Source organism: Hakea prostrata, chromosome 7 (genome assembly GCF_041222555.1).
Source record: "Hakea prostrata isolate BN-2017 chromosome 7, UWA_Hpros_2, whole genome shotgun sequence".
NCBI classification, from domain to species: Eukaryota; Viridiplantae; Streptophyta; class Magnoliopsida; order Proteales; family Proteaceae; genus Hakea; species Hakea prostrata.
In genome coordinates, this window is record NC_142606.1 from 13,349,302 (window position 1) to 13,365,072 (window position 15,771).

At 37.2% G+C, this 15,771-nt stretch overlaps 2 protein-coding genes across 2 annotated transcripts; both read right to left on the bottom strand.

Moving 5' to 3' along the window:
* Positions 1–209: 209 nt before the first annotated feature.
* LOC149009924 (protein NRT1/ PTR FAMILY 4.5-like) lies at positions 210–2,522 on the bottom strand. Its single transcript, XM_089162201.1, has 5 exons — positions 2,362–2,522; positions 2,044–2,261; positions 1,511–1,948; positions 1,296–1,420; positions 210–1,215 (listed from the first exon to the last, which is right to left on the bottom strand). Exons 1-5 carry the CDS (start codon positions 2,453–2,455, stop codon positions 390–392), a joined length of 1,701 nt encoding a protein of 566 aa, XP_089018327.1. The 5' UTR covers positions 2,456–2,522; the 3' UTR covers positions 210–389.
* A 5,747-nt stretch (positions 2,523–8,269) lies between these two features.
* Positions 8,270–15,688, bottom strand: LOC149009925 (large ribosomal subunit protein uL14). Its single transcript, XM_089161569.1, has 4 exons — positions 15,601–15,688; positions 15,192–15,476; positions 8,816–8,857; positions 8,270–8,551 (listed from the first exon to the last, which is right to left on the bottom strand). The coding sequence occupies exons 1-4, from the start codon at positions 15,611–15,613 to the stop codon at positions 8,469–8,471; spliced, it is 423 nt and encodes a 140-aa protein (XP_089017695.1). The 5' UTR covers positions 15,614–15,688; the 3' UTR covers positions 8,270–8,468.
* Positions 15,689–15,771: the final 83 nt, after the last annotated feature.

The window sequence follows — 15,771 nt, forward strand, 5'->3', positions numbered from 1 at the left end:
TTGCATCGTAAGGAGCAGTTCATCTAAGGAAAATGGTTTGAATCGTAAGATTTTCAAATGGTGATTTATGAGTTGTAATTCTTCCACCTAGCAATGCCTAACAGTTTCCCTCACGAAAACATGAAAGAAGGTTTCCACGTGGTCTTATCAGTAAACGCGTCATCAAACAATGCTTATCATGTTTGAAAATGTTGAATTATAATACAAAATATATTTAAATTAAAAAAATATATTTAGGGTTTGGAATCAAGAATTGACTTGAAAAAAATAATTGACACGTGATTCTGTACAAAGGTTTTTATATACATACGTGTATAGATACATATACATTTCTAGAGAATTTTGAGCTTATAATAACACAATTATTTGAATTTTATATATACCATTTTTCAATCTTTGGTAACAAGATAATCTCTCCTGTATACATATCTCTTTGCCCAAAAGAGGTAGTTCAAGTAACCTACCAATCCAAGGATTGTAAGCAACCAGTAGAAACGATCCAGATAGTTCTTGTTCAAGTTATTGCCCTCCAACCATCCAATCTCTCCTTTATCAGGATGGCTTGTAGCTTTGTTTACTACATTCACTACAATAGTTCCAAAATAAGATGTCAAAGCTAATATACACCAAAAGATAGCTGTTCCTATAGATTTCATTCCCTTTGAGACCTCACTGTTGAAAAACTCTAATAACCCAACAAAAGTGATTGCATCATTGATCCCCAATGCAAAGAACTGCAATGCAAGCCAAAATACAGACATGGGCACTTGACCTCCAGAGTCAATTAGCCCATGATCTCTTGCAACACTCTTCCTTTTCTTCTCTACAACAGCAGCTATACAAGTTGATAGTGTTCCTGATATAAACCCAATAGCAATCCTCTGTAAGTGGGTGATGCCGGTTCTATATCCAGTTATCTTCCTTGCAAATGGCACAAACAATCGATCGTAAAGGATTATGAGCAGTGTCTGTAAAATAATAGGTATTATCATGAGAGATGCTGGAGATATATGGATCTTCCCTAGCCTGGTATCCATTGTTGAACCTTGTTGAACTGTCAGACTCAGAAGCAGTGGGATGGGAATGTATGCAACCACAGCACTGATGAAGATCGGAAACATTCGAAGGATGATTTTCAGCTCCTCCACTTGAGTTACAGAGCAAAGTGACCAGTTCCCACTTGTCCCATTCATGATTGAAGCTCTATCAAAGAATCTATCCAAAAAAAAAAAGAAGTCCAGAAATCATTTTGTGATGAGCTCAATAATACTGTAATGAGTGAAACTGGAACCTACTTAAAACCCTTTGTGTGTTGTAGTAACTCTCCATGGAACTTCTCTTCCTTGGACATTTCTTCATATAATTCATCTTCATTTTCAGGTAAGGGAAGCTTTCTCTTTTTAAATGCAGCTACAATGACCTAAATTATCCAAGAATAAGAATTAACAAGGAAGGTTATGTGCGAGTGAAATTAGATATAAAAACTTTTAGGCCAGAGTTATATATATACCTGTAACATCCTAGTGAAAGGGCTACCACTGGGCTTCTGATGTTGGAAGAATTTAAAGCCAAAAACAAGCACTATGATCCCAAGCATAACCATAGCTGCGGATAGAGTGAAACCCATGGCCCATCCTTTATAGCTCTGGAACCACAATACGAAAACCAGACCTATAATTCCTCCTATTGATATACCAAGAGTGTACAGGTTGAAGAAGCTAGATTTTCGTCGAAGCTCAATTTCGTCTTCACCAAATTGATCTCCCCCAAAGGATGGAAGATTTGCTTTCATAAAACCTTCTCCCAAAGCTACAGCATACAAGGCTATGAAAAGTATAGCAGCGTTATAGCCATGAACTTGCTTACAATTGCTTGATTCCTTGGAGATGTCACATGTTGGTGGCTGTAGTGAGGAAAAATGTGCTTGTAGTGCTAGCAATCCATACCCCTGTGAAGTTAAAAATTATTACAAACTACAAAGGGAGTGGTTCGATCTTCGATGTGAAGACTCAATTATAAGGACTTAATTAGCAGAGTCCTTACCAGAATCTCCAGGGGACCACCGATGATAATACCCTTGAATCTAGTGATATATGAGTCAGTAAGGAACCCTCCAAGCAAAGAAAATCCAGCAGAAGCCGCACTAAAATTAGAAACTGTGGTTGATGAGGTTGCAATATCCATATGCATCACATTACGAAGGTAGGTCACTAAGTTCATCAACATTGGAATAAAAGCTGCATTCAACATGGTAGTGGTAACTGCAAAAGCAAGTACTATCAATTAGTAACTCCATTTCACGGATCAAGCAAACATCCATGAATTTAGTAGAGAAAGAAATTAAGTAAAGCTTTCACTTACAGCAGATAAGCCATGAAGCCTTATTTCCATCTTGTCTATCTTTCTTGTTGGTCTTGCCTTCAATATCCAAGGAACCCTGGAGTACTACTGCCATGTTAATGTGAAGCTTTGCTCAGGTTAGCTAGCTAGACTTGTATCAAGCATATTCTTCTTAAGTCTTTCTTGATATAGCTTCCATATATAGAAAACAAAATTAAATTTTCAATGGGGACTAGAAGTCACTGGGGGTTAAGGAGTGGTTGTCAACAAAAAGATTCCCTATGATCAAAAAAGATGCAAAGCAGTGTTTGTTGGCTTCTCAGGTAGATGGGTCTTCAAGATATTTAATAAAAAAACATTTGTAGTGATCCAAAAAAATAAAAAATAAATAGAAAGGCAGACTTTCCCATAAAGAAAATGATAAAGAAATGCTACACCATGGGTGTGATTATGATAGCTTACCAACAACACTTGCAAGTTGCAATAAGCAAACTACCCAACTAGACCAACAGCTGAATCGTTCAGCAACAAGTCTCAGAAAACCGGTTTGGTCCATTCAAATGACCACAACACTAGAGTACTCCTGGAGTACTACTGGGTTTTAGTGAAAAATCATATAGAGAGATGAATTACAGGAAATTGCAGGGAGACTAATTGTAGAGTATGTGAATCCGACGAAACATTGGCTTTTGTCTTGGAAATAAAGCACTTGTCTGATTGCTGCCTTGATATTAGCAGTCAGGCCTGGTCCAACCATCCTGGTCTGGTTTTTAGCAATGCTTAAGATTAGACTGTGATCCATGTCACTGCCCATGTACTTCTCAATTTATATAATTAGACCTTCGGTCGGTCACATAATAATTAGATTCCTATTTTCATGTGAATTGTTTGCTTATTTATTTTATTACCTATTGCTTTTTATTTAATGACGAAAAAGCTCTAAATTGACTGTTGCTGCACTATTGCAGTAGGTATTGATTCATCTCTGCTTTTTTGTATTTTTATATTGACTTGATTTTTCTTATTTACATTTACATGTTTCCGTTTTCATTTCAAATAAGGAACATAGTAGCTATTTGCATGTAAGACATCAATTTGATTCATCTTAAAGCCCAACATACTGAAACAGCAATTGTTATTTGGAGCTTCTAACATAAAAATCATTCCTCATAGATGTAAATTTTTCAATCTTTGGGAACAAGGTGATCACTTCTGTACACATATCTCTTTGACCAAAACAGATAGTTCAAATAACCCACCAATCCAAGTATGGCAAGCAACCAATAGAAACGGTCAAGATGGTTCCTGTTTAAGTTGTTTCCTTCCAACCACCCTATCTCTACTTTAGTAGGATGGCTTGTAACTTAGTTTACTATATCCACTAGAAAAGTTCCAAGATAAGATGTCAAGGCTAGTACACACCAAAAGATAGCTGTTCCTATATACTTCATTCCTTGAGAGACCTCACTATTGAAGAACTCTAACAACCCAACAAATGTGATTGCATCATTGATCCCCAGAGCAAGGAACTGTAATGCAATCCAAAATACAGACATGGGCACCTGGTCTCCAGAATCAATTAGCCCATGATCACTTGCAACACTCTTCCTTTTCTTCTCTATTACTGCAGCTATACAAGTTGCTATTGTTCCTGATATAAACCCAACAGCTATTCTTTGTAAGTGGATGATGCCAGTTCTGTATCCAGTTATCTTCCTTGCAAATGGCACAAACAATTGATCATAGAAAACTAAAAGTAGTATCTGTAAAATTATCGGTATTATCATAAGAGATGCTGGAGACATATGAATTTTCCCTAGCCTATTCTCCATTGTTGCACCTTGTTGAACAGTGAGGTTCATGATCAGTTGAAGTGGAAGGTAGGCAACCACAGAGCTGACAAAGATTGGGAACATCCGAAGTACGATTTTCAACTCTTGTAAATACTAAAAAAAATCCTTTCAGTGCTTATCCACTTCTTTTCTTTCTGATTTCTTTAATTGACTTTTCTTCAACATAAAGGAAAATTAAGTTTGACTTTGGCTTTTAAGTCTTCTCAATCCATTTAAAATTGGAGCAAGACAAATATGCAGCACAGAACTCGATCCATGACTTTTGTTCTTTTAGATATTATAGGAAGCCAACCAATGACGATCCGAATAGACATTCTTTAGGTTATCGAAATTAGTTGGAGACACCTTCAAGCAACCTTGGACGCCTTTTTAGGCTCTTAAGATCTTGGGCCCCGGGGGAAAAAATCCAAATCATCTGGTGAATTGGCTTTGAATTTGTCTCATCATATATTTTGAGGAAACAAATTAAAATAACTAGAGTTATCAATGCAGGGCCTTTTTGATCTATTATCATTCTTAATTTTTTATATTTTTTATTATTTTGAAGTGTTTGGTATCTATTTTTAATCTTATTTTCGTTTATTTTATTTTTTTTTTTTGGTAAGAAATTTCCATTAACTGAAAGAAAAAGCAACCCGCGAAACAGCCTAGGCAACTGGAGAGCATAACTCCTGAAGCCAAGGAATGGAAATAGGCCAAACCGGTCGTACACGGGACTCGACAGGGGCCCTCCTTGCAAGAGCATCCGATATCGGGTTTATCGCTCTTGGAACAAAACAGAATGAGCACGAGAGGAAAGATGAACATAACTCCCTAATATTCTCCACCAGAGGAGCTAAGCATAGGGGAGGGGAGCTGGAAGCATTGTTTATGTATTGGACCAGTATTTTACAATCTGACTCTACGAGAAGATGATTACAATCTTCTGAAAGTGCAAATATCAATCCAGCTCTCATGGCGATAGCTTCCCCTTCCAACACTGAGTTGCATAGTACCGGTTCGGAAGCCCCCGCCTATAAAATTTCTCCTTTATGATTTGATGAGCATAACCGACACCACCTTTGTCACTTCCTTTACACCAAGACACGTCTGAATTCAACTTTAATTTACCTTGAGGCGGAGGTTCCCATTTCTGTTGATTTTCATCAGGTTGAGCATTATTTAGCACTTCCTCACCTCCTGTTGTCTTGATTACCTCAAATTCAGAATGTTCTTTTGGGGTAGTTTGTTTTCTCCCAAAAATCCTGTTATTTCTTGCAATCCAAAGGTGCCAAACAATGAAGGAACATAGGTTGAGTATCGATTTGCTTACCTCCTTTCCAATCTCTTTTACAGCAGACCAACTTTTGATCCATTCTATTAGTAATGGTGCTTCCTCAGGTGGAATGTATGTAAGTGAGCTACCAAACCATACTTGCTTTGCAATCGGACACTCAAAAATAATGTGATCCATAGTTTCCAGACTGCACCCACAGTATGAACATGAAGGATCAATTTGAATCTGCCTTCTAACCAGCTCTTCACCCGTTGCTACCCCCCGTGCACATGCTCTCCATAGGAAATTTCGAATCTTTGGAAGTGTCTGGCAGCTCCAAATATTTTTCCATACAACACCTTCAACTTGTCTTCGATTTCTAGATGTGCTCGGTTGGTTTTCTAGCTTTTCCTCCTCAAGATTTTTTAATAGATGATATGCGGATTTACAAGAGAAAAGCCCATTCTTTGCTGCCCCCCACACCAACTGGTCATCTCGATGGAATATGCTCAGCTGAATTCCTTGAATTGTTGTACTTTCCTCTGGAGAAAAGAGTGAGTTGAGTAGTTCGAGCTTCCAACATCTATGATCTTGATCAATCAGTTCTGAGACACGTTCAATTGAACACCCTGATGGCCGCTTGATCTCCAAAGAAACTCTCCTCCCTTCCACTGGAATCCATGGATCTTCCCACACCTTTATATTGACCCCATCTCCCACTCTCCATCTAAGTCCTTTTAAAAGCATATTCCTTGCTTGGATAATCCCTCTCCACGCCCATGAAGGGTTTCCCCCCAACCGTGCAGATAAAAAATCCGAGTTTGGATAGTAAATCCCTTTCATCAACTTAGACCAGTAAGAATCCGGAGTCTGAAAAAGTTTCCAAGCCAGTTTCATCAAAAATGCCATGTTCTGTAATTTCGAGTCTCTGAATCCCAAACCCCCTTTCTCCTTGGATTTGCTAAGTCTCTCCCAACTTACCCAATGAAGTTTATTCTTTCCTTCCTTTTCTCCCCAAAAAAAATTTGAAGCCTTTTGGCGAGCTTTCTTATGAAATGAAGAAGGTAATAGAAAGTGTGATCCAACATAGTTTGGAAGAGCAAATGCTACTGATTTTAACAACACCTCCTTACCGACTTGACTTAAAAGCTTACCCTTCCAGCCTTGAATCTTGTGGGATAGATTATCCTGAATAAACTGAAAGGACTGTGCTTTGTCACTCCCAATGCTTATGGGAAGGCCCAAATATTTTGAAGGGGGAGAACTATAATTTATCTTGAGCACACGGGAAAACCATCTCTTTAAACGGGAATGGGTATTTGCACTAAACATCAAAGATGATTTTGATAAATTCACCGACTGCCCACTCGCCGCACAGAATTCTTCCAAACAGTCTTTCAAATTGAATATTGCATCAAGATTCAACTTGGAGAACAGAAGGCAATCATCAGCAAATAGTAGATGAGTTAGGGCCATACCTCTATTGCGGATTTTCATCCCCTCAATCTGACCAGTATGCTCCAAACAGTCTTATTTTCGTTTAAAAGAATAGAAAAACCCTCAAAATTTCATAATAGACTTTTGTTTTATTATGGATTAGGGTGAGAAATTCATTTTCCTCATCTATGCACAAGTTTATTTAAATTTCATAATTAAGATGAGGTTAAATAGTCAATGCACATTTTTTTTTGAAAAATAATATTTTTTTTTCTTTTTTTCTCACTTTCAAACCCTAAGATCACTTTACCAAGAACGAGTTGCTCTATTGTTCTCACAACTTGGTGGCTAGACTTCTCAATCTTACAATCGATTCGTCGTCTTAAGATATTTAGTTCTTCGAGTTCTACAATTGAAGATATTGTTGAGGTTGATGATGGAATTTTTTAACCTGAAAGCGCTTATTGTTTCCTCAATGATTCCTACAAAAATCCAACAAAGGTTCTGCTACTAGAGTGGAGTGGAGAAGATTATTGTTTCCTCGATGAATAGTTGTTCTTTGGAACCCGAACCTCACGTTCGATCATCTCTTCTTCAAACCTTTCACAGAGTATTTTGTTTATAAACAAATAAACACCATATTCATGCAAGGATACTTTTCTCCCTCTTTTACTTTCTCTTTCTCACCCCTAACCCAAAAAGAAAGAAAAAAATTGGGTAGAACTTCCAGATGATTGGTGAGAAATTCAGTTTAATTTGCAATTAGAACAATGTCATTAAGTAGGTTTTTTAATGAAGGAAACCAAAAGTTAAATCAAAGAAGGGGTGTTTAAAATAAAAAGAAAAAAGAAGGAAGCAGAGAGATTCAACTTCCTGTAATTTCGATGTCTAAAAAGAGTGAAGGAGAGAATTGGACAGCAAGTAGAAAAATTTTAGGGGTAAAGTTTGTTTTTGTTGGTTGTATTTTGTTTGACTGAAGTCTCTCACTCTCCTGCTTAGAATCTGGGTTTTGCTGTTCAGTTCTCTATTTTATTTCACCCTTTCACTCTTGGTGGAATAAAGAAAAGAAACGTTGAGAATGCAAAATTGAATGGGTGGCATGGATTGAATTATAAGTAAACATATTTATACATTCAACCTTATATCTCTTACATTCAGTTTAAGGTGCTCACCAATTGGTGTACATTTGCATTTGTTTAGCCAAACGGGTGGGAGAATATATCTTCTCATGAGATATCCAATCCGAAGGCTAGGGGGAAGTGTCATTATTGAAATTACATTCGATTATACAAGAACAATCAATATCTACCATTTGAACTTGCTTTCCACAAAACAAACAACAATTTTGTGCTAAATCTTGCATGGCCTGGGCAAACACAACCAATTTAAGAACAGAAAGTAGAGCTATCAAATTTCTCATATTCAAAATCCTACAATTGAACATCACAACATCCAGAGGAAGATAACAATAAGCAGGTCTAGCCAATAAATGTATACCAGTAAACCAGAATCCTAGAGCTACAAAATGAAACAAATTTGGATACTGTCAATAGATCCATTTAATTCAAGCTAGAGACTCTATCTTAAACAATAGCGTTGGCAGCACTGGCAATCCTAGGCCACAGATCAGCACATTCCTTTCCGATTGGACCTGTAATAGCAGATCCTGCAGCACAGCCAATAAACATGAGAATCTCAATGAAATATGGACTGATTGTAGTCTACCAGAAATAAGAATCACAATATTGGTGTTTATCCATGAATTATTCGCAAATCACTCCAACTTTTGACTGTTGTTCAGGAGAACACCAATGTCAATAATTACATCGGAAATACATGCAACTGTAAAAAAGGGGGTATGCATTCACTGTATCCAAGCAAAAATCATTCTGACAACTATATGCAATCTTATTTGGAAAAAACATGTTACCTTTCATTTCTCCTTTGGGGTTCACTATAACTCCAGCATTATCTGCAAAATTCAAAGGCCGTAACAACAATCAGTCTAGAGGATGATGGCATCTTTGGATAGTTATACACTTGGAAAGAAGAAAAATTCCACTTAAAGGTCCAACCAATTTGACCAGCAAATCAGAAGCTAGTCCCGAGATGCAACAAAAATAATAAATAATTAGGCAACCAAAATACATTGTTTACGTTAGAACCAGTTTAACATTAGAAACCAAGATAGCCAAACCATTGAAAGAACCTTTTACTTCAGCGGAAGCATTCCTCATAACTAACACTAATTCTTCACACTGGAAAGGGTAAGAGAAATAAGTGGAACCACCAACAAAGATCTGAACGATAACAACAGTGATTCTACCCTCTCTCATTCACAGTTACAAGCCAATTCTCTATTCAGTAATTCCAGTGGTGCAGCAAAGTTGAGTATCCAAAGTGAAAATTGCTACTAGCCAATTCCTGTGCTGTCAGAGAGAGAGAGAGAGAGAGAGAGAGAGAGAGGGAGAAAGAGGGGGGGGGGGACTAAACAGCCAAACCATGCCATCATTAACACTTAGAGGGCGCAGACAACTATGAATACTATTTTCAAGACAAGGTTTTCAGCATGAAAGATGCAGCACCAAACACCCACAAAAGAGGAGCTGAACTCCAAAGAGTGAAAATAAAGACCAAACCATAGCCTTGTTGGATGGAAATCAGGATTTTTCTTAATCTTAATGGTTAGTCCATCTCATAAAGTGTCTGGATTTGCATCAGTTACAAATTTTGAAAGTTTTATCAAGAATCCTAGTTAAAATATAAGTAATACAAGGCTGAAAAAAGATCTGTTTCATCAGCTCCAGTTTTCCTACTATTTTTCACTTCAATTCAGGAACTGATCCCAGGTCAATCCATGAGCCTGTCCAATCCAAAACTATAAATCATCTGTAACCTGTACAACAGCCCCCCCCCCCCCCCCCCACAAAAAAAAAAAACACACACAAGGAATTAAACACACTATAGTTTTCTTGTATGTGCTGTGAATTCAGTGCTTGATCAGAGAATATTCTCAAGCTTAACTTGGATGGTTCCAAGAGGCTTCAGATGAATTCCTGGACTCTACCTATTGTTACCCCTCTATCTCATCAACCAAACACAACAGGTCCGAGAGCACCTCTGTCACGACCCCAATTTTCACAGACTTGGGGGGCCCACATTATGGATATTCAACTAGGGCACGTGACAGTTCATCTCTTTATCAACATGTTTATAACCACTAAAACAAAAATGCTAAACTAAACATTTCCAAGGACAAAAACAGAAAACCTGTTTGATAGTTTAACTCATATATATATATATATATATATATATATATATATATAGTCCAAAGTCCTATTATGTTTATATTTGAGTTTTCAACAGCATCTAGTTAAGTACATACAATCTTAAAGGAAATATATGCATCCATAGTCTAGTTAAGCAAACATCAGTTGCAACAAAAGAAAGTTTTTCATCTTCTACTTTAAAGGCATTGTCAGGTGGCAGCACCCTTGCCCTTGTCATATATCTGAGGACCTGTCAACATTTATAATAGTGAGAGCTTTGTGGCCTAGTAAATGATATAGACAACCACGCAAGTAAGTTAGGCAATTCATCATGCATCCATTATCACAACAAAGTCATATAGCATTATGCATTTCAATTTTCTTTTCACATATTTTCATCGCTGTTATCTAGCATTATAGTCTTGAGCCTAAGCAAATCCAGAGGATGCACATTTTTCTTCACCATCAAAGTGGCTTCTATCTTTTCACCACCGAAGTGGCATCTATCCCTTCAACACCGAAGTGGCTTCTAAACACAAGGCCTTGTACACCTCATGGATTGCCATTGGCACAAACTCAATCCTTTCACTTTTCACTCTTGCTTCATGCCCTCCCATTTGAGTACACTAAGTACCAAGACTTACAGAAGCCATTAACATTTTATTTCTTTTCACTTTTCAATCTTGCTTCATGCCCTCCCATTTGGGTGCATTAAGTACCAAGATTTACAAAAGCCATCACATTTTATTTCTTTTTTTATTTCAATTCCAGTATTGCATTACTATGCTCTATCCATTTCAATGTACCTATTTGCATTTCAATCATCACTTAGTCTTATCTGAATAAGACTAGACACACCACATACAATCCGATCATTAAAATATGAGGATATGATAATTCTAAATTTAACAAACATAAGCATCATTCCAAATTCATAATTCAACATCTCAAGAATACTATCGGCATTCCAATTCAAGTAGTTCAATCAAGTCATTAAGTTGTCATCCGATCCCATGCATTTCTATTCCATTCACAAAGCAATATATCATGCATTTTCATAAATTGCATCAGCGAATAAACAAACTAGATTTTATAATAACATGTGAATGCTATCTATCTACTAAGTGAAATCACCCACTTATAAAATACATGGGTTGGTCAATATCACTTACATGTTCATGTTCCATGTTCGTCTCTCAATCTTGCCTCAATTTAAAAGTTAATAATCTCTCCTGTATCCCGAACAATTATTAGCTATTTTCGAGTACGCGGGAGCCAACAAGGGGCTATCCCTATATATTTATATATATATATATGGTAACTTGTTAAATGAAAGATAACATGAGGTATGCATGTAAGTAAGAGAAGTAAGAGAAAGAGAATTATAGAAGAAGAATTAAGGAAAAAAACAAAGAGTAAGAGAAAGAGAATTACAGAAGAAGAATTAAGGAAAAAAACAAAGAGAAATAAAAGAACCGAATTTGCATAACCATTAAGAAGACAGAGAAAAGAAAGAGAAGTGGAGAGAGCATGGAGAGAGAATAGAAAAAGAACATACAAAGTTAGAGAGAAGTGAGTTGAGAGAACAGAGAGAGAAGAGAAATATAAGAGTTAAAGAGGAGAGAGAATAAGTGGAGAAGAGAGGAGAGAGAAGAAGTGATAACGTAGGGAAAGAGAAGCCATTAAAAAAGAAAGAGAGAGGATGAAATGGACAAGAGGAGAGAGAATGTAGAGTGAAAAATTAGTGTTTGTTGCCTTGTGCATGGAAATGGAGAGAGAGAGAGAAGAAAGAGAAGAGAGGAAAGAGAAAGAAAAGGGGAAATCCCCTGTTGACTCCCGCGTACTCAAAAATAGCCGATAATTGTTCGAAATACAAGAGAGAGCGCGGACTTTTAACTGAACCAAGATCAAGACACACACATGGAACAGGAACATGTAAGTGATATCGACCAACACATGTATATTATAAGTGGGTGATTCCACTTAGTATACAGGTAACATTCTCATGTTAATATAAAATCTATTTTATTTACTCACTGATGCAATTTATGGAAAGTGCATAATATATGTTTTTGTGAATTAAACAAAAATGCATGGGATTGAATGACAGCTTGAGGACTTGATTGAAATGTTGATAGTATTCTTGAACTGTTAATCAGGAATTTGAAATGATGCTTATGCTTGTTAAATTCAAAATCATCATGCATGTTTTCTTATTTAAATGATGAAATTATATGAATTATATCACGTATTATTCAGACAAGGCTATGTGATAATTGAAATGCAAAAGGTACATTTAAATGGTATCACGTTGGTTGCACCTACAGCGCCATGTCATCATTGCACTAAAGCAAATTCCCACAAAATCCCACCTAAAAGCGTGAAACTTGTACAAGAAATGGGGTGGAAAAAGTTGCTTTGCCACATAAGCAGATAATTCCCTTAAATCATAAAGTGTTGTCTCTCCACCATTCCACCCCCATCTATAGTTTACTTTTTCCTACCCAATTTTATTCCATTAGGATGCATTCGTTTGACAAAATAAAATATGATGGACAAAAAGGGTTGGGAAAAGTATATTGTTTCCAATGAAATCTCAAAACATGGTTGTTTGGTTCGCTGAGATGGAAAAATGGGCAAATCTTGTTTCAACGGTGCCCATATGCACTATTTAATCCAATCCATACAAATAAAGCACATGAAATATAGTCACTTCAGTGATTTTAAACCGGCATTTCAATAAACCAATCAAACCAATAAACCATGTAATACACATCCTTTATATTCATGAAATACATGTTTAAAATCAATTAAATGACTATATATTACACAAATTTTATTTGTGCGGTTTAGATTAAATGGTGCCTACATGATGCCAATCCAACGATGGGTACCACATGCACCACCAAAACAAGATTAAGATTTCCCACCCCATCTCTTTTAAAAGTCCTACACTTTCAAGGAATCTTTATCCAGTGTACTCGTCCATTTCCATCCATTTCTCTATGGACGCATGACATTTGTCTAAATAAAAATCCGATGGTTGTTTCCAAACACAATATTAAAAAAGGTCTACACTAAATCAGTTCATTCTCCTCACTCCGTCTTCTTCACTTGTCTCACGCTGCAAGTAGAGGAACTACAAATGGATGGCCTCCACCAGAAAGGGCTGCAATAACCCTCTTTCTTTTTCTTCCCCTACCCCCCCCTCTTTTTGGTCGAATAACCTCTTTCACTTCTTGGTACGCTACCAAGTGAACTCTAAACTTCGCTTTTGGATAACTGATCATGATTGAGAGAGCGAGGGGTTGATCGTTGATTTGCTTGCACCGGGGAGAATAGAAGAAAGAGATGGATACATGAGCTACCCAGGAAAAAGAAGTGAAATAGGGTGAAGGGAGACTTTTATCATGTCTAGTTATAGCTGATTCCACCAAATTCAGATCTTGATTAGCATCAAGATTAATGGGGAGACCAAAACATATCTACTACAGCAATTTTTTTTCTTTCTTCAAACAATCCATGATTTCAACCCATTCAATCAGTGACGACCAGCCTTACAGGGATATCAAAGGTATAGAGTGGTACTAGAAGGCACAAGTATATCTATTCAACCATGTTCAAAAGGCAGATTTCCTACCATTAACACCACCATTATGAAATTTGGTTGCTAGGGGGAAGAGAGGGAGTGTTTATCATTGATATGCTAGCAAACGGTAGGATGGAAAGAGATGGAGAAACAAAGCAGCCAAGAAAGAGAAGTGAAAGCAGGTGAAGGGCGCCTGTTTGCAAAGAAAGGAGAAGTGAAGAACACAGAAAGAGGACAAAGAAAGATGTGAAGAATCCTTTCTATAGAATGTAAAATATCAACCATCGAATTTTTGTCTTGAGACATGTCATCAATCCATAGACAAATGGATGGGAATGAACAACATTAAAACTAGAGAGGATAAAGATACCACCTTTAGGTGGGACTTTGTGGGAAAGGGAAAGAAAAAGAAAGATTTTTCTATTTATCATGGGACCCACATTTTCAATTTTCCACAATACCCTTTCCTTTGCTTTCCTTTCCTATTTCCTCATCCAACTACCAGTCTGTCCCACTAGTTTATTTTTCCCACGGCAAAAAAAAGGCCTTTTAGGCTTTCTAACTTCTCTGCATTGAATTATTAGTTTTCAACCTAAGCTGCTCCATTTCTGTTTTTTATCCTTCTCGTTATCGGTCCTTGATCTCTAAATTTGGAATTGTTTGAAATTAGTGGAACAGAAAATATACAAGAAGACAGGTAACACAATGCCAGAGCAAAGGGAACCATGTTGTCTAAAACTGGCATTTCATGGATATATGATCCTTCCTACCAGTAACCACGTCATCAGAGGGCACTTCAATTAATAACGAAGCAACCAGCTCAAGTTATATCCCATATCCCATCTCAGAGAGTGATCATGTACAACGATATTGTAATGCATTTCGAATATTGTGGCTTGGAAAATGAGAAAACAAACATTACATCATGGATTCACAATTAAAGAAACAACTAAACAAGCTGCATGCACCTATAATTTCTGTATGAGGAACATCATACCCAGTAAAATCAATTTCTCTTGACAACTAAAGCTAGACAAGTAGCAAGAATTTAGTAAAGTGATGGTGCCTTAGTTAACCTGCTAATACAATATAATCTATATATTTTCACTGCACAATAGCATTTAGAAGAAAAATGCAATACACCACGACCCGAAACACCCCCGAAAAAAAAATCCAAATAACTACAACTTATACCGTTTTCATTTACTGGAGACTAAAAAGGATAGCAGAAGATACAACAACTAGAAGGATGGCAGAAGATACAACAACAACAAAGCACTGTACAAATCCAAGCAAACATGAACCCTTACTATTAATCGAAGTGATTAGCTACAATAGGGATAATATGAATTAAACGGAGTCCTAAAGTTACACCAACAAAAATCCAATAGGATAGCAACAATTAGGACATCTTAAATGTTACTCTTAACCATCCCCAGAAAGTCTACCTTCAAAGTACATGAAGACTCCATCCTTTCGGCGCCAGGGTTTTCGCTGCCTGACAATAACAGCAGGCATGACCTTCTTCCTCAGATCGGGCTTTCCCTTCTTGACTGTTGCCATCACCATGTCACCAACACAAGCAGAGGGTAACCGATTAAGACGGCCCTTGATCCCTTTCACAGAGATAATGTACAGATTCTTCGCACCAGTGTTGTCGGCGCAATTCACAGTTGCCGCCACTGGAAGACCCAATGACATCCGGAACTTGTTTCCAGCCGATCCTCCACGACCTGCAGCCCATTAACAGCAGAAATTCATGAGTAATTTCTTCACTGATGAAAGTATGGTATGAAACCATAAACCCTAAAGGGAATCAGGGAAGACATGAAAGCCAAAGAGAAGAGAAGCACTTACCTCGCTTCGACATCTTGGACCAGTTCGACTATGAGCGACAAAAGGGTTTTGCGAAGTTTATAACTCTAGGGTTTCAGTGGGCCCTCAATAGCTCTGGCAGGGTTTTAGATTAATTACCCAAAACGTCCTTCTTCTTTTTTCACTTAATGTCAGAATGTGCTAAGTCGTGTC